Source organism: Fistularia commersonii, chromosome 7 (genome assembly GCF_037954325.1).
Source record: "Fistularia commersonii isolate RoL2024-O1a breed Wild chromosome 7, RoL_Fcom_v1.0, whole genome shotgun sequence".
NCBI lineage: Eukaryota > Metazoa > Chordata > Actinopteri > Syngnathiformes > Fistulariidae > Fistularia > Fistularia commersonii.
Window position 1 is genome coordinate 8,930,648 of NC_141290.1, and position 25,411 is coordinate 8,956,058.

The 25,411-nt window shown below is 49.0% G+C and overlaps 1 protein-coding gene across 3 annotated transcripts; it reads right to left on the reverse strand.

Moving 5' to 3' along the window:
• Nucleotides 1-505: 505 nt before the first annotated feature.
• On the reverse strand, nucleotides 506-18,358 carry pparg (peroxisome proliferator-activated receptor gamma). Of its 3 annotated transcripts, none has more exons than XM_086149626.1 (9): nucleotides 18,205-18,358; nucleotides 7,350-7,740; nucleotides 7,060-7,238; nucleotides 5,598-5,736; nucleotides 2,384-2,583; nucleotides 1,959-2,067; nucleotides 1,642-1,835; nucleotides 1,317-1,560; nucleotides 506-1,183 (listed from the first exon to the last, which is right to left on the reverse strand). In XM_086149626.1, the coding sequence occupies exons 2-9, from the start codon at nucleotides 7,651-7,653 to the stop codon at nucleotides 936-938; spliced, it is 1,617 nt and encodes a 538-aa protein (XP_086005752.1). In that variant the 5' UTR covers nucleotides 7,654-7,740; nucleotides 18,205-18,358; the 3' UTR covers nucleotides 506-935. The 3 variants fall into 3 exon arrangements, with proteins under 3 accessions (XP_086005752.1, XP_086005753.1, XP_086005751.1); XM_086149627.1 differs by having other exon boundaries at nucleotides 7,350-7,658; nucleotides 18,205-18,347; XM_086149625.1 differs by lacking the exon at nucleotides 18,205-18,358 and adding an exon at nucleotides 17,883-18,012 and having other exon boundaries at nucleotides 7,350-7,658.
• Nucleotides 18,359-25,411: the final 7,053 nt, after the last annotated feature.

Sequence of the window (25,411 nt, forward strand, 5' to 3'; positions counted from 1 at the left end):
GGAAGAAAACAAGATTGCTGGAATTTAAAGTGAAATCGAAGAGGTAACCCCCACCACCACCTCCGTCAGCGCAGATTTACAGCTTCCCCCCAGATGACGGTTAGATCAGGGACATGGCGCTGCATTCAGAGGGCGTAGGAACTTCCACCTTCCCATGTTGGGAGATAATCAGAATGTGTGTGTGTGTGTGTTGAGGGTCGGGGGGGTAAAGATTAAATCCAAAAAATATTGGGTTTTTTTTTCAGTTTTTACAGACCTGGGGATTCGGAAAGTTCTGGTTTTACCCCGAATGCATCTCATCTGCAGAGGGAGATAAAGATCTGGGAGGAGATGCACACCTGCGCACGTGAGAACTTCTCACAGGTTGTGTAAGTACTTAACCCAGCCGCCAGTACTTGTTAGAACTACGTACGGAGTTGTAGTACTCCTCGCTTACCAGGCGTGCAGACACGACCACGAGCTTCACCTTAGCAAGTGAGTGGAGCAAGTGAACACCTTTTGAATAAAAAGATAGAAAACATCTTTATTTACAAGAAATATCACTCCATCCGGTTGATCCGACACGATAAAAAAAATCTTTTTTCCGTAGATACGAAAGAATCCATGTCCAGATCCTCCTGGTGGTTCCTCTTCTTCTTCTTCTTCTTCTTCTTCTTCATCTTCTTCTCAGCTTGCCACGTTCTTGCCGCCTTTCCAAGCGAGTGGAACCACAGTCTGACGACAATCAGTGTGTATCAGCAGTCTGTGTGTGTTAATGTGCGCATAGAAGAGGTGCAACATGTGTGTGTGTGTGTTGGTGTGTGTTCACAGATGTTTGGAAGCATGTAAACACTGATGGTCGTCAACGCAACGTGTAGGCAAGTCCTTCGGACGTTCTGGCGAGGCTCTTTTAGTGCTTCATCCGCTCGTTCCTCCACCCCTGGTCCACTTCGGCGCTAATACAAGTCCTTGATGATCTCCTGCAGCAACGGGTGCACGCACATGTCCACCTCGGTCTTCTTCAGCAGCTGGATGAGGTGCACGTGGTCGGTGACGATCTGCCGCAGGTCGGTCATCTTCTGCAGCAGCTTGGCAAACAGCTGCAGGGAGTCCGGGTGGTTGAGCTTCAGCTGCAGCTCCAGCGAGTGCAGCACCGTCTCCTGGAGCTGCTCGATGGGCTTCACGTTCAGGAGGCCCGGGCGGTCTGGGGGGGGGGATTCATGATTTTTATCGCTCAAGGAGGAATTTTAAAGTATCTAAGGTGGGAGCATCAGATTAGTTGTAATTGTACTGCGTGTATCGTGTCTTTGGTGAGAAGATGAGAGGATATGGCTCACCGCCGCTGAGGATGATGACGGCCAGGAAGAGCGCCATGTCGCTGTCGTCCAGCTCCAGCGTGTTGAACTTGACGGAGAACTCGAACTTGGGCTCCATCATTTGGCAGAAGGGCTTCCGGAGGCTTTTGAGGAACTCCCGCGTCATAAAGATCTGCCCGTAGGAGATCAGCGTGCCGTCTTTGTTCATCAGCGGCGCCATCATGATGATGATGACCTCGATGACGCCGTACTTCAGCAGCGTTACCTGGGAGACCGGAAAGGGACAGGCTTCTCGCATCACCGCCGAGACACAGGTGGGGAATCATCAGAGGGACCCGGTGGTCACCTGATCGTTGAGGTCCAGGTCGGTGAACCCCGGGATGCTCTTGGCGAACTCCGTCACCTCCCTCACCGCCTCGGCCGAGCGGGACTGACAGCTGTGGAAGAAGCGCAGCTCCACGGCATTGGTGGGTCCGTACCCGGAGATGCTGGTCATCCCCGGCATGCTGAAGTCCGACCCCGGGGTGGTGGCGGCGCCCCCTGGCGTGGGGGGGGGGGAGAAGGAATCCGCGATTATGAAGCTGAAGTGTAGAACTTCAAGGAAAACTCATCAATCATATTGAAATCCCGCTGATGCCAGTGGAGGCGGCGCCATTCACTGACCTCCGTGGAGGGCGGGGTTCTGGTCCGGATGGTCCTGGACCGGGACCTGCCTGCAGTTGATGAACTGCTCTCCTTCTATCAAGGATTTCATGTCGTGGATCACGAAAGGCTGCAGACGGAGGGAGAGCAACCATGAAAAGGTCCTTTCAAGGAACTGGTAATTCTCATAGACATCCCATAATTACATCAGGTCAGTTTGACCCTACGGGTACAGAAAGGCTGAGTTCTGCATCCGGCTAGAAGATAGAAGAGACAGAAGCAGTCTGAGCAACACCGAAAACAACTTCATGGACGCTCCATCCGAAGTTCTACCTGACGTTCAGTCATAGAGGAACCCCAAACCACGATGGACGACCAATTCTGGTACCGCGAGACAAAGTTTTGTTTCCATGGTAACCCACTTGCAAGCAAACATGGCCGCTTACCGCGTTGTCCCCCGTCTTCCCGGAGAGGATGGCCCGGGCCTTGGCCTTGGTGAGGGGGAAGTGCTTCAGGTAGGCCCCAAACAGGTGCTTGGCCAGGGCCCTCAGGTCGGCCGCCTCCGGGTGGATGAGCTCCATTTCGGTGGAGAACTCGGCCAGCAGCTTCTCCTTCTCCGCCTGGGGCATTCGCCCGAAGCGAATGGCTGGTGGTGGATGGAGGAGAGGGACGGGTGTCAGTGAAGGTGCCTCTGCTCCACAAGACGGGAGCAGCGACCCCTGATGCACATTCGTATATCCAGACGAGATACAGCATCCTGGGGTTCAAGTCAGGTCACATGTTATTTAGTTGGCGCTAAAGCACAACTACGTTGACGATGACCCTTGTGGAGCTCCTTGTAGAGCAGGTTTGGACCACACTCCTGAAGATAATCTCCGGAACCCCTCTCACCAGGAGCAAACACCAATGATCTCTTACTACTAATCCCAGAAGGGCTATCAGCTACATGCTAATGCTACATTGATAGCGTAAACGCTAACAAAAGAAACAGCAATGGCGGACGATAAAGCCACACCTTCAGGGTGGATTGCGGTTAATATCGTGCACTGATGAGGGCATAGAGGTTGAGGTGCATCATGGGATGTCCCTCTGCGGAGAAAGCCTGCGGCAGCAACGCTGGGAGAGCCAAGGTGACTTCCTCAGGCTATTATCAAGTAGAACATCTGAAAATATTTTGCTTCAATCTCTTTTGATGATCATCCAGTCCAACTGGATTCAAACTAAACACGCTTTCCTCCACGGTTGCCGCGCCCGCTGCAGGTTGCACAAAAACTGCAGAATCATCGTGAGAGTCACAACCTCCCGCGATGGAGAAGAAAACCAGAGGATCATATGGATTTATTGTGAAACACTGATAACAAAAGAAAGTAATCTGAGGGGCGGGGCTTAACCTGGGCATGCTAGCTGTCAATCGTGTTTTTGGACGAGGAAGACGGAGAACCTGGGGAACTCAGGCTCTAAAACATAGAGAGAACCATAGCAGGAGAACATGGAGAGCAGGAAACATATGTCAGGAAACATATCATCCGCAAAAGGAACCTCAGATGTTTTAATCCTCAGAGTGGATCAGAAGCTCAGCGTCCTGTCAGTACATTACGAAGGTGGCGCTTCATGTTGTGATCGTGTTGGGTGGAGGCAGATGATTGGTTGTGATGACCCTTGAAGGAGAGGAGGCAGATGTTTCACATCAGCCCTTCTGCTTCTCCAGCCGGCTCACTCTGGAACCAACCCTCCACCTTTATCTTGCCCGTCGCCCAGCGAGGAAACCGAGGCCAGAGTAATAGCTAATATATTATCTTGGGACTCTGAAGGTCCGGCTGCCGCACGTGACCAGAGTCACCACGCTGGGCGAAGGTCCCTAGCCATGCTTGGATTCCAGCTGCTGTGCCTCGATGTCCCCCCCCCCCCCCCCCTTCCCCAGAGCTCATCTCCAGGGTATGAATACAAATGGGAGCGGCCTCGGCGGCGAGCCCGATGCCATGACAAGGCATGTTTGAGAAGTCAGTCAAGGTCTGCACGCTCTGAGATGTCAATTATTTATCAAACACGGACACACACACACGCACACAATGCATGAAGGTGCCGGGGATTCAGCAAATGGCCGACTCAGAGCGGAAAAACAGCTGATTAGCATGATGTGCATGGCTTATATGGACTATTCCTTTCCTGTATTTAATTGATTCATTTCATTTGCATCACAATGGTTTTCTTTTTCATTTTATTTCCTTCGTCCACATCGCCTCACTTCCTCAACTCAATGTCGGACACGCTCCTGATTTTTAATCGCACATTTTTTAGAAATATTTCTACTAATACAGCAAAATCCCACTATTTGAAAATGGCTCTCAGATATAATCAGGGCAGAGAAAGACGATTTTGAAAGGTTGGTTCCATAACGCCCACCCACTGCTGCGGCCAGCGCCCCATTCGCAATTAGCGCAGTTAGCTTAGCTATTAGCATCCAGCCCAACGCACACTTATCACAAAACAAAGTACCCTATTTCAAATTAGAGTCCAAATAAACACCTGTATGTTGGTATTAGCAGAATTAAAAAGTAGCAGCCCATGAGATATGTCGGTGTCACGTGACCCTTGAATCAGCCTGTTTCTTCATCATCATCTTCAAGAAGAAGAAGAAAGATGGAGACAGAAAATAAAAGGAACGCAAAGGCAGATATTGCTACTCTTTTCGGTCAGCCTTATAAACACAAGGTCTTATTCAGCAGAATTGTCAGTGGCCCCACCTGGTGACCACATGAATAAAGAGCCCGCTAGGCTTGGGGCGTGTTATTTAACTGTTACCATGGTTACTGAGGTTGACCACCTAAACCCATCATGGGTCCACATTGTAAACAAACATGGCGGACAAACATGGCTGCCACTGCTGCTCGTGCAGTAATATGCTCTTTACTCCATTACTGTGGTCCAGTTTAGCTTCATCGACCTTCTCCCTCCTTCAGTCTTTGCCATCTTTGCATTCATAGTCCTGTTACTTCCTGTCATCTACTGACGCTACTTCCTGTGTCTCGCCTCCTCTTTCTCATTGGCTGGTTGAGTCATGTGTCAGGGTCGGTGATTATCACGTACGACCTAACTGAGTCAGCTCAGAAGTTCAAACGTGCTCGATTGACAGTGACGGAGGTCGGGTAAGTCAAGTTCGCTGACAGATTTTCTGTCATGACTAGCCACGCCCACTGCCCCAACTAGCAACGGCCAATGTCCGCAACTAGCCATGCACCGCGGTCCCTGACTAGTCTTACCCATTGTTCCCAACTAGCCATGACTGTTGTTCCCAGCTAGCCAAGGCCTTTGTTCCGAACTAGATACGGCCACTGTGCCTTACTGGTCCTAGATGCTGTTCCCAACTAGCCATGTCCACTGTCCCAATAAATGTTGTTCCCCAACTAGCTATGCCCATTGTCCTCAATTAGCCACAACTGAGTTTTCCAACTAGCTATGCCCATGGTCCCCAGCTAGCCATGGCTGTTGTCCCCAGCTAGCACGCCCACTGCTCCAATCAGCCATGTCCACTGTCCACAAACAAAGTGGCTGTTGTTCCCAACTAGCTATGACTGCTGTTCCCAACTAGCATTGACTGGTGCCAACTCTCGTAGCGTACCCTTTGCGTCATGTGAAGAAGACCCCCCCCACCCCACCTACCGTTGTGAGACATGCCCACGTTCAGGCACTTCTGGAAGCGGCAGTACTGGCACTTGTTGCGGGACTTCTTGTGGATGCGGCAGTGGAGGTCGCAGTGGTCGTACACCAGATTCAGACGGATGGTGCGCCGGAAGAAACCCTTTGGGTGGGGGCAAAGAAGAGAGAAATATCTGTAGTATCTGTTCAATCTTGATTATTAATAAACAGTTTGGTCCAAAAGGCTGCAATAAGACACTTCATTCTGATACCGGTGTGAATATAAATATAAATAGACGGAACAGGAGGGAGGGGGGGGGCATATTTGGCGTCCGCTCTGACCCGCCGATGTCCTTCTGTGGATCCCGGGTCATTTCCAGGAGGAGGAAGTGAAAGGGGTGAGGCTCCGCCTCTGAGAAGAATGTTTTCTGTTCGGACACAATCGGGCCTTTTGCCTCCTTGGCTGACCCCCCCTCTTCTGGACGCCCTCCCCAGGGACGGCGGCAGAACAATGGCTGCGGGGCTCTGCCTGCGGAGGTAGTGCTCGGACGTTGTTCCAGGAGGCGAGCGTGTCAGCGAGCCTTCGCCACTTCCTGCGGGTCGAAGGCTTGAGACCGAGAAGCTGCTCTGCACACACAGGGTCCAGACCCCTGCAGGTCCACCACTGTGGAGGATGACCCGCCAGAAATTCATTCATTCATTCGTTCATTCATTCCCTTCGTCACTTTTCCTGCAGGCTGGAGCCAAGCCAGGCTGTGATTGGCCAAGAGGCAGGGTTCACCATGATCAACCACAGGGCCACACAGAGACATACAGCATTCATTCACTCATTCATAAATGATAGAGATTCATGTCATAAAAGACATATAGACATAAAACTATTCATTCACATGTCATATAGAGACATGCAGACATTCTTATTCACATGTCTAGACGATATGGGGTCTCCACTGAACCTCCTCCATGTGTTTGGAGGAACCCGGAGAACCCTGAGGAACCCAACGCAGACCAGGGACCTTCTGGCTGAGACGGAAGCTCAAACCTCTGCCAGGAAAACACCAAATTTTCACGTGGCGTTTCATCATGCTCTTCTTCAAGTAATCAATGAGCTGTTTTTCGGCAGAACTCACCCACACACACACACACACACGCACACGCACACACACGCACACACGCGCACACGCGCGCACACACACACACACACAGTGGAGTGGAAATTGTTGGGGGTGTGTGGTTTTGAGTGTCAGACATCAGATCGATAGGGAAACGCAGACACTTTCTCGCTGCATCTTAAAGCGAACCGTCGGAGTCAAACCCAAGGCGTCGCCTTGGAAACTGTGACCTCACTTCCTGTGTGTCTCTCTCTCTCTTTTTCGAGGTGGGCGAGCGCCACTGCGGGATGCCGCAGTTTATGAATTGATTATCAAAACATTAATTTATCGATGGAGACGCCAAGCACCGCATCCCCTCGGGTTTCCAGGCCTACCTTGCAGCCCTCGCAGGCGTGGACGCCGTAGTGAAACCCACTGGCTTTGTCCCCACAGACGCGGCATTCGATGCTCAGCACCGGCGCCACTGCTGCCGGCGCCGCGTCCTCCTGGTGCTTGAGGAACGCCGGGCTGTCATAGTACTGCGGCGGCGACTCTGGCTCCAGCTTGACGGAGCCTGGAAATAAACAGACAGCTTGAGTTTGTAAGACGTTGAGCTAAAACAGCTAAAACGGCTAAAACGGCTAAAACGGCTAAAACGGCTGGTCGTCCTGCCTCTTGGACTCACTGTGCAGGTCTGGCTCTGCCCGGTAGCGGCGCGGGCTGGCGTAGTCCATGTTGGTGAGGTGGTCATCGCTCTGCGGCGGGCTGGGATCGTAGGCCACGCCGCCGGAGGACATGGGCGACACCAGCGACGGAGACAGGGACGAGGAGGAGATGGGGCCGTAGTCCAGCGTGGACAGATGCTTCATGTCCAGCGTGGTCAGGTGTTTCATGTCCAGCGAGTGTGAGCTGTCGTCCAGCTCGGGGAGGTCCGCGGCGCTCAGGCTGAAGCCCACCGACCAGGCCAGCAGCTGCTGGGTGTCCACCATGTCTGCTACCAAGGGGGAGAGGAAGCGGTGACGTGTCAGCTGATGCGGCGCCGTGTTGACGTTGCGCGTCCTTGGCGGACGATAACGCTGGCGGGGGAGGCGGAAACAAGGAGGCAAGGGAGGGGTCGGGCGGGGAGGAGAACATCAGACCACGGATGGAATATTTGTGTTGACGCTTTCCATTATTTGGAGAAATCCAGAACTACTGTAGCGTTAGCTTGATGAGTCCTCCAACCCCCCCCACCCCCCCGCCACCACCACCACACCCCAGCTGCTTGCCGTTATCTGCGACTCGTGGAGACCGTGGGAGGAGGAGGAGGAGGAGAACAGGACGATCTGAGGAGATGTGTCTCAATCTCAAAACAACAACACACACACACACACACACACACACACACACACAGGGACTGTTTGGGTCTCCAGGGCCAAGGATGGAGAACCCGTCCCAGCCTGGAGGAGGGAGGAAAACCTTCTGGAGGGGGAGGAGGAGAAAAGTATGAGTAGATATAAATATATCCACAATGCCAACATGGTGACCGCTTCCAGTGAAGACCTCCATCAGGCCTTCACTCTGAGGAGACTTCCACTTCCAGCCAATCACAGGTGTCACTGGGGCTGGATGGGCCTGCTATCAGCATGAACCCCGGCTGGAGATCATGGAGAGAAACCAAGGGGGGTCGGGGAAATCATGTGAACATCTGATATTTACAAGTCAGACAGGAGAACATGGAGACTCATCCACCTCCACTCGTATCTCCTGGCCTTCAAAAGCTGTAGAAGCTTCCAGGCCCCTGACTGTCTAATGATGCGATTGAGGTTCATCTGTCAGATTTACATCCGGCACCGGAACACCTCGCCAGCCCACACTGGGTTCTGGGGGTCACCTGCTGGAGCTCCTCACATCTCCTAAGCTTGGACTGTCTGCAGCAGAGGTGGGGGGACCTCCAAACTACCTGGCCAGGGGTGGGGGCAAAAACTAGTAGATTATGCAACAAGACAGAAATAAACACGGGTGGCACGCTCCGGGATAAAAATGGCTCCGAAAAACATCGCCGTGGAAACCCCCCCCCCCCGAGATTACTTATTGTTTCCTCCGCTCGGGTGGAATGTACCAACCGGTAACACCGGTGGGGGGGGGTTAAAAATAACCCACTCCAGTGTAACATTGTTCCACCTGTGTGTGTGTGTTTGTGTGTGTGTGGGTGAAATTTGGGCCTCCGTTTCCTCAGCAGCCCCGAGGTGGGGGGGTGGGGGGTGCTATTAATAGCCCAGGAAACCTGGTTATTTCCCCATCAGGAGGAAGACGAGGAGCTAAAAGGAGGACCTGTGACAGCCGGTCAGAGGGCAGGAGATCTGGAGATGAGGAGTGTGAGAAGACCTTCATCACCCCCTGACACCACCCACCAACACACACCCTTAAACCATTGGTGTTCTGTTAGCTTAACCGCTCATCCTGCATGCAGGGGGGCGGAGCCTGTCACAGCTGACACTGGGGCTGAGGGGCGGAGCTTAACATGGATGGGTCGCCTGTCAATCACCTGTCGGACATCCAACCGCAGAGATCTCAGGTAGAAGAATGTGGAGAGAACCCAGGTACGAGAACATGCTGAGGAGAAGGGTAGGAGAACATGGAGAGAACTCGGGCAGGAGGACATGGAACCTCAGCGGTGCAAAACCGCAATCACGATGACACCCTATTGTTATTCGCAATAGTCTACACACACACACACACACACACACACACACACACACACACTAAGCGCGCATGGTTGAAAAGAAAGATGGCCTCCAATGGTCACACTGGCTATCTGCCTCTCTCCTCAGCTGGCCAGTACTTCACCACACTGACCCTGTCCAGGCGTAGAAGTAGAGGGAAGTACTTGGAGTATAGCAGTTCAGTAAGTACATGCTCGCAAAGTACAGGACAATCCTGCATGATTGTTTGACATCTTATTGTACTTATTGTCTGACGCTCAAATACCTCGTGTATTTCAAACAGATACTGCTTAAAATACCACTTAAATACCAAAACTGCAGTACTTGTGGTGTGCCAGCTTTGGTTGTGTACTTTTCAAAGTATCCGGGCCGTTGTTTGTACAAATATCCTGTCAGACACCAGTGCAAGGGTGCAGTGTTTACAGGTCTGTGTGTATGTGTGTGTGTGTGTGTGTGTGTGTGTGTGTAATGAGCAAGCACGTGCATGACCTGCACGTCCCGATCTGGCCTCAGAAGTCCCGCAAGTGCGAGCTTGCAGCTCATAAGCGTGGAGTGCAGCGGTGCGGCGCCCAAACAAAAGGCCAACCGCAGACTCCAGACTGGTCTGTCCGGCTGCGGCGTCCAACCGACGAAAAGCAGTCTTGTCGTCGGTGGGACGCTGCAGGTTTAGCAAAACACACACACACCCACACACACACACTCACACACACAGATGATTCAGTCCTGCACTTCCACTTCCAGAGGGAGGTCGGGGGGGGGGGGGGGGGGGGGGGGGGGGGGGGGGGTGAATCAGTTTGTGATTACTGGATCACAACAAATATCCACCCTCAACATCATGCAGCAGCAGGGGGAGAGCTGTGTGTGTGTGTGTGTGTGCGTGTGTGTGTGTTTAGCGCCCAGGTAGACAAAAGGCCAGAACCTGCCCAGCTGCATTCAGACACTTCTCCCCGCTTATCGTCCACCTTCGAACCCCCAGCAGGGGGGCGGAGCCAGAGAACCAGACCGGCTGGTGTGATGAACATTAATGCGAGCCACACACACACACACACACACACACACACAGAGTCAGTCCTTATAGAAAGCTTTCATAAACTCATTCCACTGAAGCCTGTCATTCATTCCAACCATTCACCCCCCCACACTTACACACTCAAATACTAGCTCATCCATTCACACACAAACACACACTGCCATTCACTTACAGACTCACACATTCACACACACACACAGACCACTCACACATGCAATCAACTACTAGATCACCCATTCACACACACACAGACAGCTCTTCACACAAACACTAAAACACTAGCTCACACATTCACTCACCCATTCACAAAGACAGACACAAACTAGCTCACCCATTCATACACACATTCAACCATTCACACACACACACACACACACACACACACAGTCAGTCCTTATAGAAAGCTTTCATAAACTCATTCCACTGAAGCCTTTCATTCGTTCCAACCATTCACCCCCTGACACACACACACACTCAAATACTAGCTCATCCATTCACACACACAAACACACACTGCCATTCACTTGCAGACTCACACACACACACAGACCACCCTCACATGCAATCAACTACTAGGTCACCCATTCACACACACACAGACAGCTATTCACACAAACACTAAAACACTAGCTCACACATTCACTCACACGCTCACCCATTCACAAAGACAGACACAGACACAAACTAGCTCACCCATTTATACACACATTCAACCATTCACACACACACACACACACACACACACACACGATGTTCTGCGCTTATAGAGTGCTTTATAAACTCAATCCACTGAAATAACCCTTCCACCCATTCACAACCACTCACCCATTCCATCCAGTATCACACACACACACTCACCCATTCCCACAGCACCGTGGACAGAGCTGCCATATGCAAGGCACGAACCAGACTAGCGGAGCACGGCGTGCCTTGCTCGAGGGCACTTTGGCGCGCAGGCACAGACATGGAATTGAACCAGCAACCCATCGCTGCAGGCGGACGTCCGCTCAGAAGATAAACTGCTTTCATCGCCGCAGGGATTCAAACTTTCACCCGTTCACACGGTGTCTTGGCCGAGAGCAATACGGCAGGTGACGGGATTCAAGCAGCCGACCTTCTGAAGATACACACACACACACACACACGCACACACACGCACACAAACACATACACACAATGGAGTGGAAATTGTTGGAGGCGTGTGGTTTTGAGTATCAGACATCAGATCGATAGGGAAACGCAGACATTTTCTTGCTTCATCTTACATAATAACACACTGGTTTTCTTCAGTACATTCACAATAAACACAAAACAAATGCATGAATTTAATTTAATTCTTTTTTTTTCAGGATGCCTGTAGGGGTTTGGCTTCTCTTCCTTTCTTTCAACCAGTGACTGTGTGTGTGTGCGTCTTAGCGCGCAGATATGTGTGTGTGTGTGTGTGTGTGTGTGTGTGTGTGTGTGTGTGTGTGACTTCCTGGTGGCTTCATGTAAAACCGCCTGCGGTTTGGTGCTAACACCTCACCTGTGGCAAGGAGGGCGGGGAGGAACATGACGATGCGGCATGCGGTGTCGCCGTGGCGACCCTGATGATGGCGAGAATGGTGTTTACAGAAAACCAGCCTTTTTTTTTTTGTTTCGGAACGAGAAAAAGCCCCTACTGTCTGACAGGAAAGAGAAGAAACCTTAAAAGTAAAAGCGGAGGCAGAGACTGGCTGACGTGTGTTTGTGTGTATGTGTGTGTGTGTGTGTGTGTGTGTGTGTGTGTGTGTGTGTGTGTGTGTGTGTGTGTGTGTGTGTGTGTGAGTGTGTGCTGTAAAAATCAGCCATCATTTGCACAACATGGGTTCGAGGGTGAGGAGTGGAACCGTTTCCTGGATCCAGGGTCATCTGGAGGTCAGCAGGGGCGGAGCCTCCTGTGGTGCTTTTAGGTAAAACACACAGTTTGAATGCATACGCAGTGTTTGAAACAAACACACACACACACACACACACACACACACACACACACACACACACACTTGCGTGCATATACACAAGGTTCGAAGTAAGAGATGGATCAATAGGATCTTCTCTGAAACAAGAACACTAAACCCAATGGAAAACCTTCAACATCCAACACACACACACACACACACACACACACGTTGCAGTCCACCCAGCCCCGTTTCTCCGGATTCAGTTCAGCTCAGTGACCAGCTGTGAGGTGACTGTTGCAAGGATACAGGGGGGTGTGTGCATTTGTGCGTGAGTGTGTGTTTGCGGGGTCATGCTTATCCTCAGGAAGTGATGGCCAATAGAACGGGAACTAAATGCATTTTCACTCTCTGACAAAGTCTGGGCTCAGCACAAGCGCAGACAGCTAACTGTCATGTGGTCTGTGCAAGTGTGTGCGCATGTAAGTGTCTGTGTGTGTGTGTGTGTGTGTGTGTGTGTGTGTGTGTGTGTGCGCACGTTTGTGTGTGTCTGTTTATCACACATTTATATATATGTACTTGTGACTTCTTTCTTGTTATATGTTGTGTGCAATAAATTGAACAGCTCTGTTCCTCACAGTGTGTGTGAGTGTGTGTGTGTGTGTGTGTGTGTGTGTGTGTGTGTGTGTGTGTGTGTGTGTCTGTAAGGTGGCAGACTTTAATGAATTTCCCGTTTCTGACCGGCGACCTCGTCATGCCTCTGCAGTTGCACTTCTCCTGTTGCGCCCAGTCACTGGGTGTCAACGTGACCACGGTGACAGCGCTGCTGGCGCAACAGCAGCGCTGCACCGTCAGCCGCCGCCCACCGCCCTCACCTTCACGTCAATCTGGAACACCAAATTGCGTCATTTCATTTGTTCATCTGAACCTCACCGATATAACTGTCTTCATCGCCACATCTGTCGACACTGAGGAGCTATTACTGTGTAATAACACAGTTATGACAATTAGCTTCACTTGCTAATTAATTAATTTCAGCTCCGCACAATTGTGAGCGTGAGGGGCTCTGTTTCCAAAAGCGGGGCGTACATAGTGCACAGAGGAGGCGTGGCTAACATCTGTTTAACACCTGTTTTGAAGGTACGGTGCCTCCCTCTGTTAGTGGCCTCCTTCGAAAAACATCAATTTAATAATTTAGTACATTTAATTTAATGGCTGCAGGTGGATGGCGCCATCTATAAAATTATTTCAAAAAGAACAATAAATGAGGAGAGCGATATCTGCATCTCCAGATACTGGAGGGGTGGAGCCAAAACCACAGGAAGAGGCGGGGCTTAACTCAGGCAGGTTGGCTGTCAATCATCCAAACATTCACCCTCTTTCCCACACCTGTGGACAAAGGCTTCGTAGACCTTGCTGAGGGGATTGGTGTTCTCTCACAAGGAGAACCTGGTCCAGCACCAGACCAGGACCTTCTGCGGTGAGGTGGGACCCTTGGCCTCGTATCCACCATACACTTATTAGAAGCAGCTTTGAGTTGTGTCTTGGGAGTGTAACACACACACACACACACACATGCGCAGACACTTTTTTAACCTTATCAAAATGACACTGGGTTATTAGCAAGACTGTCAAAGTAAATCAAGATGAATCAATCTGTGATTATTAGATTAAAATAACCCATTTTAACACATGGTATGTGGATCAAGATGGGACAGCGGGGTGACAGGAAGTGGTCGCCGAGCTCCGCAGGAAGGAGTTTTCCTTTCACTGAAGCGCTTCCTGCTAAGAGTAAGTTTGTGTGTGTGTGTGTATATATACATATATACATATATACATAAATGTATACATATATGCTCACATTTAATTGTGATTAATTATTTGAGGAATAATGAAGTGTTATTAATCAGATAAAATATTTGATAAAATATAATATAATATAATATGATATGATATACTATACTATAATATTAGGCAATACTTTTGCCTATAATATTCATTATCAACATCATCATTATCATGAGCAATGAAAGTAAAAATTACTACAATAAATAAATAAATCCATTCATTCATTCATTTATTATCCACACCACTAATCCTGCAGCTGTGATTGGACAAGAGGAAGGTACAGCCTGAACCAATCACAGAGCCTCATACAGAGACGTGCAACCGTTCACCCTCGCCTGGACAATGTAGGGTCGCCACTAAACCTCCTGCATGTGTTTGGACTGTTGGGGGAACCCTGAGGAACCGCGCCAGAAACGTGAACGCTAAACACCTACAAATGATATCGGAAATTTCGCTTGGAGGGAAGTCTCCTGCGCTGTCCGTTGCCATGGCGATTCCCTCAGCATCCCTGAAGTGACACTAACCACACACTCCTGGCTTCTGATTGGGAGAGAGGACAGTAGGCTGTTTTTACATACACATCCACCCCTCCAGTATCTGGAGTGTGTGTGTGATGTCTCATTTGCCGCTCTCTGGGAATCTGCCGTTTTCACAATAATCTGAGGACATGAACTTTCCCCCCCATTCCTTTAAATAGTTATGAGTTAATGGTTGATGAGTCCCTGGAGCCTCCAGAGCTTCCTTGCTGAATACGGGGAGGGAGCGGCCCAGCCTGTCAAGGCCTCACACACCCGCCACGCACACACACACACACACACACACACACAAACATACAAACGCACACGCTACGCTAATGTACGCCAAAGGGTGCGTGATCCCACCACCAGGTCGTTCCGGTGAGAAGAAAAGCTGCGAAAATAATTAAATCAAATGAAAACGTGTGGTCCGAGGTGGATTTAGGGGCTCGTGGGGAAACCCTCGGAATACTGGCCTGCTCTACATTTTGCCGTGCTTCACCGTTTGCCAAACAAAAGGCGACATCATTTACACATGCAGCTAACGCGCTAACGTGCAAAGATCAACCCTCGACTCCATTTAGACCAATCAGTTAAAGAGTTAAACACGAACAAGCTGTAATTACTTCAAAAACGTAGTATTTCCGACCCAGTGAGGTACTTGGCGACGCGGGTACTTGGAGGGACGACCCCGAGAGGCAATAATATAGGCCCACCAAGGAGCTCCACTGAACGCCACAGGAGCTCCTTCCTACCTGAGGCTATCAGACTTTTTAATTCCTCTTCCCTCAGCCGCAGGGAATGTTCAATCTTTGTAGTTACAGTTAACAGTTAAGACAATCCATATTTCATTGTATTTGTTATTCTTCCTCCTTTCTACTATTATCTATTACTGTTATGTTTTTTACTTGAAACTCAGGCACAACAATTTCCTTCGGGATAAATAAAGTTGTTCTCATCTCATCTCATCTGGAATGACCCTGCAATCGGGAGACGCTTCCTGTTACCAGGGAGCAGCGACGATGGCACCGAAATCGATGTCAATGTGAGACTTTTATTTTCCAAAAAAAACCTGTGATTTCATGGGAATATATAATAATTGCGACCATTATGGCTTTAACCAGATAATAGTCCAAGTCATCTGATTGACAGGTGGACAAGGAATTTTTATTTACTTTTTTTTTCAGGGCTCAGCTGCAAAATGGCGTCCGGCGGCGCCGTCCCGGTATAGGCGAGGCATCCGAATGGCCGCGTTGAGAGAAGATATATACGGCGGCGGATACGAGTCATTTAGCGAGGGCAGATGTTTAAGTGACACACACACACACACACACACACACACACTCACACAGAAAGTGGCACTGGCAGTGTTTTCACGCGTATGATGATGGAGGTGGAGGAGATGGTGTAAGATACACGCTTCGCTTCAAGATGGCCTCTCCAAGAAGACGCTTCAGACCAAGGAAGGTGGGGCTTTCACACACTTTCCATGGAGGCGTTCGGAAAGGAAAACTGGGGATTTTTTTTTTTTTTTTTAGATTTCAACGGAAGCGAAAAAAAGACACTGGTCTGCACGGACGGGCCGTCTAATTACCGGAGTGCCTGAAGGGCAGTGACTTGGAGGAGACGCACAAGTATCAGGACAGAAGGCGACAGATAAAATACTCAATTTCTGATTTATCTGTTTTGTAGAAGAAACAGAGAAAAGAGAAAGAGCGCAAGAGAGAGTGAATCTATAGATGATCTCGCTGACACCATAATATTATTGATTATTGTTGTTTTTCAATGTGAGCATCTTCATTTCTGGCATTTCAAAATAAAAGCGTCGCTGCTCGACGATACGGTGTGTCACCTAGCAACCACTGTCAACTCTTTAATTTCTACCACGTCGTAAAAGCCTTCTTCTTCTTCGTAATTTGAGTTGAAGCCAGGAACTCAGCGGTTAGACGGGGCCCTGGCGGCCCATGTGACCCGCAACATAAACACAGAGGGCTATCTGCGGCCGCTCCTCACATTCATGACAACAGAGCAAAGTTTAAGTTTTCCTCTCGGCTGTTCACACACACACAAACACACACTCTGGGAATTATATAACGTGATAAGCGACGAAGGCTGGCACTTTATCGCGGCGGTCAATCGGGCATGGACGTTACTGAGGGGTGACGATGACTCTGCCGCAACCCTCACGCCAAAAACGAGATTCATATTCCCGCTTCCCCCGCCGCTCCCCCCGTTCACGCTGGCGTGGTGTGAACGGGGACAGGATTTACAGAATGAAGGGCTCTTGTCAAAACAGATTTCACAAGACGGATGACCACCGTCACTTCTCCTTCTCTCTTAAAAATAGACTCGTTACGCCACAGCCGGCGCTTCGACCCCGAATAAATATCACAAAAAAATCTGTCCCGGTCTAAACAAGGACAACTTTTTTTTAGAAAAGCACATCTGAGTTCTTCACTGCAGTTAGCGCCAAGGGTTAGCCACACCTGATGCTAGGTTTTTTTTTTCCAATATGTGTGTCACATAATAGCTGTGGAATAATGCATAAATAATCTCCTCCGTGTTCACCCTGTTTGATCGGTGGCGTCGATCAGAATGAGAAGATAAACACATACGGTCAGCCGATCACAAATCAATAGTGATATCGTGCGAGCAGCCGATCAACAGTCTGGGTAAAATAAACCCAGATTGAAGTCATTTGCCGGGATGGCTGGTTGGTTTCCACGGAAATCGGGAAGTTTGCATTTATCGATCTCAGATGTCGAGGTAACGGTTACATTTCTGATCGTCCATCCATCGGATCGCCGTTATTACATCAAACCCCGGCTCGGATCGATCAGTAATCAATTAATCGACAGCAAACGCAAACCCTAGGGGCTAATCCCTGCACCGGCGTACACGCTCAGATTTGTTGTTACTGTGTAATTACACATGTATGACACGTGGAGGCTGAGATTCCACAGAAGATTAAAAGGAAGCCCAGAAGACCAGGACGGGAAGGAGGTGCAGCTCCAGTTCAGAACCCCTTAAAAAAAAAAAAAAAAAACAGGCCCCCTCGGAGCTCCCGGTCCGAGAGCGAGTCGTTGCACAACATCCCGGCGTCCTTAAATCACTGGGGTGGAAGCGGAGCTGGAGGAGGCACCGAGCCTTCAGAGAAGGGGGAGAAGGAGAGGCCGGGAGCCTCTGAAAGAGGCAGGAACTCACCTGGGAGGCCGAGGCTGGAGCCGCCGCCTGACGTTTGCATGGCAGAGTCACATTCAAACTCTGGACCCACACCTGACTGCCAGCCAGTCGTCAGTGCTGTGACAGCACCACCCACCGCCTCCACCCCACCCCACCCTTCCACTCCCCCCCCCCCACCCCCCCCCCCCCCACTGTCTCACATATCTCAAACTACCATCAAACTTTTTTTTTTTTTTGAAACACATAAATTTACATCTGCAGGAAACCAACCTGGCAACCCCTCCTCCCGTGCAGGTTGCCAGGTTTGAGTAAAGAATATGCATTTCCGCTTCGAGTTACTTACACGGTCGGTTCTACGGTAGCGGTCCGGATCCGAACGGCGTGACGTGACGTGACGTGAAGTGACGTGACCCGACGGCTCCTCGACGCTCCGCCGGCCTGCGGCGCCTCGGCAGGGGTTACACGGCCGCCGCGGTCGTCTCTCTGCCTGTGTCCCCCCCCCCTCCCTCCCCATCTCCTCCTCCTCCACTCTTCCACCCCTCCTCTTCCTCCTCCTCCTCCATCTGCCTTGGACACGCAACGCCGTGCACGGCTGTGTATCGGTCGCCATAAACGCGCACACACATGCAAACGCACGGGGGGGGGGGGGGTCACCTGCAGAAACACTTCCGGGTTTAGAGTGACCTAGGGGTTCAGGGCTGGAACTTCCGGTCTCCCGACGGAATATAATAATCATAACAATAATAATAATAATGGTTCTATAATAATAATAATAATAATAATAATAATAATAATAATAAATCTTTTCTCTTACCTTAGTTCTTAGCAGGTTCACCGCAGACGTTTAATTATCTGTAGGTGTGAGAGGGTGAATGGTTGGATGATTGACAGCTGACCCTTCCTGGTTAAACCCCGCCCCTTTGCCCAGTGACAGCTGTGATTGGCTGCAGCCCCAGCGTGCAGGACAATCAGTGTGAACATGACTGAGTGAATAATGCAGGAAGCATGTGAGAAGGTTTCTGGTTAGATTCCCACAGGGTTCCTTCTCCATGTTCTCCCCGTGTCTACGTGGGGTTCCTCAGGGTTCTACATCGACCCTACATCGTCCAGACATGTGAATGAGAGGGTGAACGGTTGGACGTCTCTATATGAGGCCCTGTGATTGGTCGAGCCGGAGTGAACCCCGCCTCTCGCCCAATGAAAGCTGAGATAGGCTCCCCCGCCCCCGACCCTGACAGCTGGTAAGTGGTGTAGAAAAAGAATGAATGAATGTATTTATTAAGGTTATTTGACAATTATAATTCTTGATAATAATAATGTTGTGCCTGATGACATGATGAAAACCAGAGATGACCCCTGGAAGGCTTTGAGGGTGCAAATGTTCTCTAACACCTCGAAGACGATCTGACTCATAACCGACCTGAGTATTACAAACCCCAAATAAACACTTTACAGACCCAGTGGCAAAAGATAAGTATCGTTTCCATGGAAACAAGGCAGCCACTTCTCTGAAAGGAAACGCCTCGCAGGGATGACAAGGGGGTCGGGGATCGTCTGAAATGGAGACCACCACCACCAGGAGGTTGTCATGCGATGGAACTGTAGAACCCCTCAAAGCTCTGAGCCGCTCGCCACCGTTTCAGATGGAAACCGAATTTGCCGGTTTTATCTCCTTCCAGGCTGGGCTCGGAACTTCTGCCGAAGACGCCTTCTCAGAAACCCCGACCGGAACGACCTGACGAAGAATTTTTTTTGCGCAACCGCGTTGGCCAATTTGTGGCGAAATGGCGATTTCCCTTTTTTTTTTTTTGTTTGTCTTCAAGGACCGTCACAGGACCAGACGCCGGTGGCTCTAAGTCACCAAGGGGCTTCGATACCCCGGTGGTGAAACGACTCCGATGGCGGGGGAGGTTCTCGCCCCTGTGGAGGTGGATCACAGCTAGAACTGGAGAGAGAGTATGAGAATGTGTGTGTGTGTGTGTGTGTGTGTGTGTGTGTGTGTGTGTGTGGGGTCACAAATCTGCGCTTCAGCAGCGCCGTGACACTGTAATTGCGAAACTGCAGCTCCAGGACGTTGCTGTCTGGCCAGGAAGTGATGTCATCACCACCACGTGAAGCCTGACTGGCAGGCGGCTCTGTGACCTCAGTCCTCCATCGCTGACACCTGACGAGAACATTGCAGTCTGGGATCTGGGACCACGGTAACTGTGTCCATGGTGACCCAGACCAAAAAGCTAAGCTAAGCTAAGCTAACCCCCAGCACGCACATGTCGGCACACCCTCCTCATCTTCCTCCCATGCCTTCGCCGGCCAGGTGAAACACGCGCCTGCAGCGTGCCATGTTTTGGCGGCCATGTTTGTTTACCCTCTAAAGCGTGACGTGTTCGGTCGTCTCCCGTCTGGATCGCGTAGCGTGTGACCAGATGGGGAACGGCGTGCACAAAACGGAGGTGGTTTTGGAGGACGACAGATAAAATACAGCTGTGAAAGGAGGACTGTAGGACAGCTCTGTCCTTCATAATGGAAACAACGCACACACACACACACACACACACACACACACAGTTCCTCTGTGCAGAACATGGATGCCCTTGAGATTTTTTTTGCTGTCACAAACAAAATAAGGCAATAATTCCTAATGTTTATGCAAAGTCTCCTCGGGCCCGGGGGGCCGTACGGACCTCTGGCATCCAAGCACGCCTACACGGACCACTGTGGAGAAGAAGAACATCTCTAGATCAACGCACGGAGCAGCAGAACCCACACACACACACACACACACACACACACACACACACACACACACACATACAGACACACACCCAGGCTGTGCTCCTGTGGTTGCAGCGGGTCACTGCCGGCGCCAAGATAAACAAGTTTTGGCTAGCGCGGGCCTGCGGTGGCGTATTAACCACCTACTCATGTCCCCGCATGACGCAGACGTTCCCACAGACCCGCTGGGGTTCAGACCCGGAGCAAGGCGCCGTGCCGCTCACCCCCGGGCCGCCGTTCACATGGCTTGGTAGAGATTCTGCAACTTTTTGACGTCATGTTAGACGGATCCTCCGGCAGGTTCTTCCAGGTTCAAAGCACGGCAGGCCGGCGGGACGGGTTCTGATCACATCATGTCTAACCAGGTTAAGTTATGTATATTTAACCAGAATAAAGTTATTTATATCACTAGAACACTCTTGGATATTTAGTCAGAATATATGTATATATATTTAATCTCAAAAAAATGATGTGAAATCAGAATTAATTCATGTTAAACAGTAATGAATTTATGTATATAAAAAAAAATAAAGTTACATGTTTCACCACAATAAATTTGTATGTCTAACTGGAATATAATAATTTGTCAAACCGCAAAGAGTCTAAATTCATAAACAGAATAAAGTTATATGCTTAACCAGAATAGTTTATGTCTAAACAGCATAAAGTTACATATGGAATCAAAATTGAAGATATATATCGAACCAGAATAAAATGACGTGTCAAACCGCAATGAGTTTATATATATGAACACACAAAGACATATTTTTAACCAGAATAGTTTCATATTTAATCGGAATAAAGTTATGTACGAAACCAGAATTATAGATACATATTTAACCAAAATAAAGTTCTCTATCTCACCAGAATACATTTGTACGTCTAACAGAAATAAAACTATGTGTCCAACTGCAATGCTTTACTTATATAAACGGAATAAAGTCATATATCCAACCATAATAAAGTTAAATATCTAACAACAATTTTGTATGTCCAACAAGAACAAAGTCATATACTGAACCAGAATAAAGTGATATATTTAAAAGAATAAAGGTATACATGTAACCGGCATAAAGTTATATATCTAAGTAGGATCACGTTTTTATCCAATCAGGATAAATTTGTTTGTCCAACTATGATGAAGTTATGTGTCTAATCAGAATTAATTTTTACATATAACCTGAATATATTTAACCAGAATAAAATTATACAGCTAATAAGAATACACTTCAATAGGCTTAATCTTATGTGAATTTATGTATCCAATTGTAAAGTTATGGACTGTATTGAACTTAATTGTAAGCTAAATACAATACAAAAAAATTTAGCTTATTTAACTTGTGATTAACTATCCCGTATATATCTAACTAAAACAAACTTATATGTGTGTGTGCATATATATACACACACACACACACACACACACACACACACACACATATATATATATATATATATATATATGTATATATACACACACACACATACACAAATACACACACACACACACACACACATACATATATATTCATACCAGAATAAAATTCATAAACAGAATAAACATGAATTTAACCAGAATAAAATTTATAATTAACCTTGAGAAATTTATATATTTGGCCAGATTCACTTATATATATATCTGGTTATATATATATCTAACCAGATTACGCTAGACTAATGAAACAGAATAAACACATATATAACCAGAACCAAGGTATGTAGTTAACCTGAATAAAATGACATACCTATCCAGAATAAACTTGTGATTCCCACCAGAAGAGACATATTTACCTGAATAAAGTTCCATATATAGAACCAGAACATACATGCATATTTAACCTGAATAAAGTTATATATCTAAGCGGACGCCCTGACATGAAGCGTTGATCTAACAATCAGGTGAAACAAACTTTGGATCCAACTTCTTCTATCAAGACAAACGCGCCGTCGTCATGACGATTCCCCTGACTGTGCTGTCATCTGCTGGCCGGGAGCAGTGTTACGCCTCTCGTCTGATTGGACGAGAGAGGAGCAGTAAGGCTCGGTTTGTACTTCGGGTTCGAGATAGAAAGATTAAATAAACAAATAGAAAATGTGTTTTTGTAGATACCTCATGGGTGGAGGGGCAGGGGGTTCTCCACGTATCCCAGCAGGAGGAGGTGGCGGTCGCTCGTGTCCACGAGGAACATCTGACTCTTGAACGCCTCATGTGGACTGTGCGTTGTCGACACATTGACGGTAATCAATAATCAATACATCGATCTGGTGAGTCTGAGGACATCGGGAGCATTCCAGTGGCCGGTTCCTCATCCAGACCTTCTCCGGACCCAGGAGGTCAACCACCTCAGCACATGAACAACTAATTCTTCCACTGGATGTGTGCTACCTCTGTGTATACTACCACTGTATGTGCTACCTGTACTAACTTGGTGTACCCCTTGTCTGTGTACAAATCCAGGAAGTACACATCCAGGTAGTCCTACCAGTCTCTGTACCACCTGGATTAGTACTAACTGTGTACTACCTCTGTGTGTACGACCTAAATGTGTATTACCTCTAGTGTATTATGTGCCTGTGCACTACCTATCTCTGTACGACCTGGATGTGTACTACCTCTACTGTATGTGTACCCACTAAATGTGCATAACCTATATGTCTACTACCTGAATGTGTACCAGTGAAAATGTGATCCGGTTGAAAAACTACATACCTGAAATGTAACTATTTGTAAAAACTGCAACTCATGGATGGAGGCGTGAGAACATATGCTCCCTGGTGGTGAGGTTCAGGTCCAACCCAGATCTTTCTACTGATTTAACCCAGGAGTCGGCTGCAGTTCAGCGCTTGTTGGGAACAGTAGGTGCGGCTAGTTGTGGACATTGCGTGGCTAGTTGGAGACAGAAGGAGTGGCTAGTCAAGGACAATGTGTGTGACTAGTTGGGGACAGCAAACCTGGCTAGTTGGAGACTAAAAGGGTGGCTAGTTGGGGAAAATGGATGTGGCTAGTTGGGGAAAGCAGATGGGGCCAGTTTGGGATAGCGGATGAAGCTAGTTGGGGAGCGTGTGCCTGGCTAGTTAGGGACTGAAGGCGTGGCCTAGTTGGGGACGGTGGTTGTTCCTTGCTCGAGATAGTTGGGTAGCGAGTTGGGGACCGTGGGTGTGACCAATTGGCTATTGCAGAACACAGGAAGTAGGTTCAGAAGTCAACAGGAATTAGAGTGTGGATAAAAACTGATGGGTTAGGGTTAGCTGTTTGTTGACCATGTTGGTTTGCCCTCTAAGCCGTGGCTCTCCTGATGCGTTCGGGTGTCTTCAGCATTCTGGATCGACCTGTTACACAGCGCGTGACCCCTAAAGGTCGTGAACTCCATGTCCGTCCGCCATGGGTAACCACGGCGACAGAAAAGAACCCGCTCACTGGGAGCACGAATCCCAGCAGGGAGACGGAACCACATCTTTATTCACGTTGATCTGTACAGATTGAGAACGTCACCAGGTCATGCGTAGAAGTACTGCGATACAATTAGAAACACAATACCGACCGACAACGAGCACTTGTACCATAAAGACGGAGCCTCGGACCAGAAAAATAAAGAAATAAAGTCGACATATATATATATGTATATATATGTATATATATACACATTACAGGAAAATAGAAATAAACTCCTGAGATGACACGTGCAGGCCGGTGACCCTGCAGATCAACAGAAGGAAAAACAAGGAAGTTGGTGCCCTTTTCCTTGTCTTGCTCCTGTCCAATGGCGTGATCGCCGTGATCGCCCCTGGCCTTCCCCTCCCCAGGTTTCTCCTTCTTTGGGTCACCGTTCTGCCTTCTCACGCACACACACACATTTACTCCGAACGCGATGGAGGTCCGAGGGAAGCCCTGACCCCGACCCCTTTTCCTGAAAGGGAATGTGAGGGCGTCGGACGGATACACACTTCCTGATTGGATGGGGTGACATCACCGGACAGCCACGCGGAGGTGTTATTGCACTACCGTCTCAACGTCCAGGTCTCTGGATGAGAAGAACCAACACATTTAAAACACGGCTGGGGGTTGGTGGACGGCAAACGAACATCTCTGCGAGTTGGAGAACATGTTCACGATAAGGCTACGACATCTAGAGGAGAAAGGAGGGGTGGAGCAACGGCGGAGCTCCGTCTGCTGCAGGAGGTCACGCCGAGCCGCTCGCAGGAGCCATGCAGGACGGAGGAAACACAGATGAAGGAACACACACACACACACACACACATACACACACACACCACCCAGGAGCATGGTGACAAACCCAAAGGTGGAGATGGTCCAGGATGGAAAACATCTGCACGGATGGCTGGGAGGAGAGGGGGGGGGGGGTCGTCACACCCCGTCCCATCTACGACTGGTGGGAATCTGCTCTGGGTTCCACCCAGCCACAGGGAAAGAGCTATGTCACCGAGGGAAGCCGAGAATTACACTTGCAGTTGGCTTATATCCTGTCACGTGTGTGTTTTTTAAATATATATCTCTATATATATGTATATACTGAGTGTATAAATACTCTATGTACACAACATCTGGGGGTCCGAGTACTTCAAACTTTCCATAAATCTCAGAAAACTGTCATAAATGAGCTCTGGGAAAATAGAGATTTGATCATTCTATCCTATCCTACTCTATATTCCGCTCCGCTTCAGCGACATAACTCCTTCGGCGCATTCGTCCCGGCGGCTGCGTCGTGCACGCAACATCTTACCCAGCAGGTGTCACTGTTACTCACACCACAAGGGGG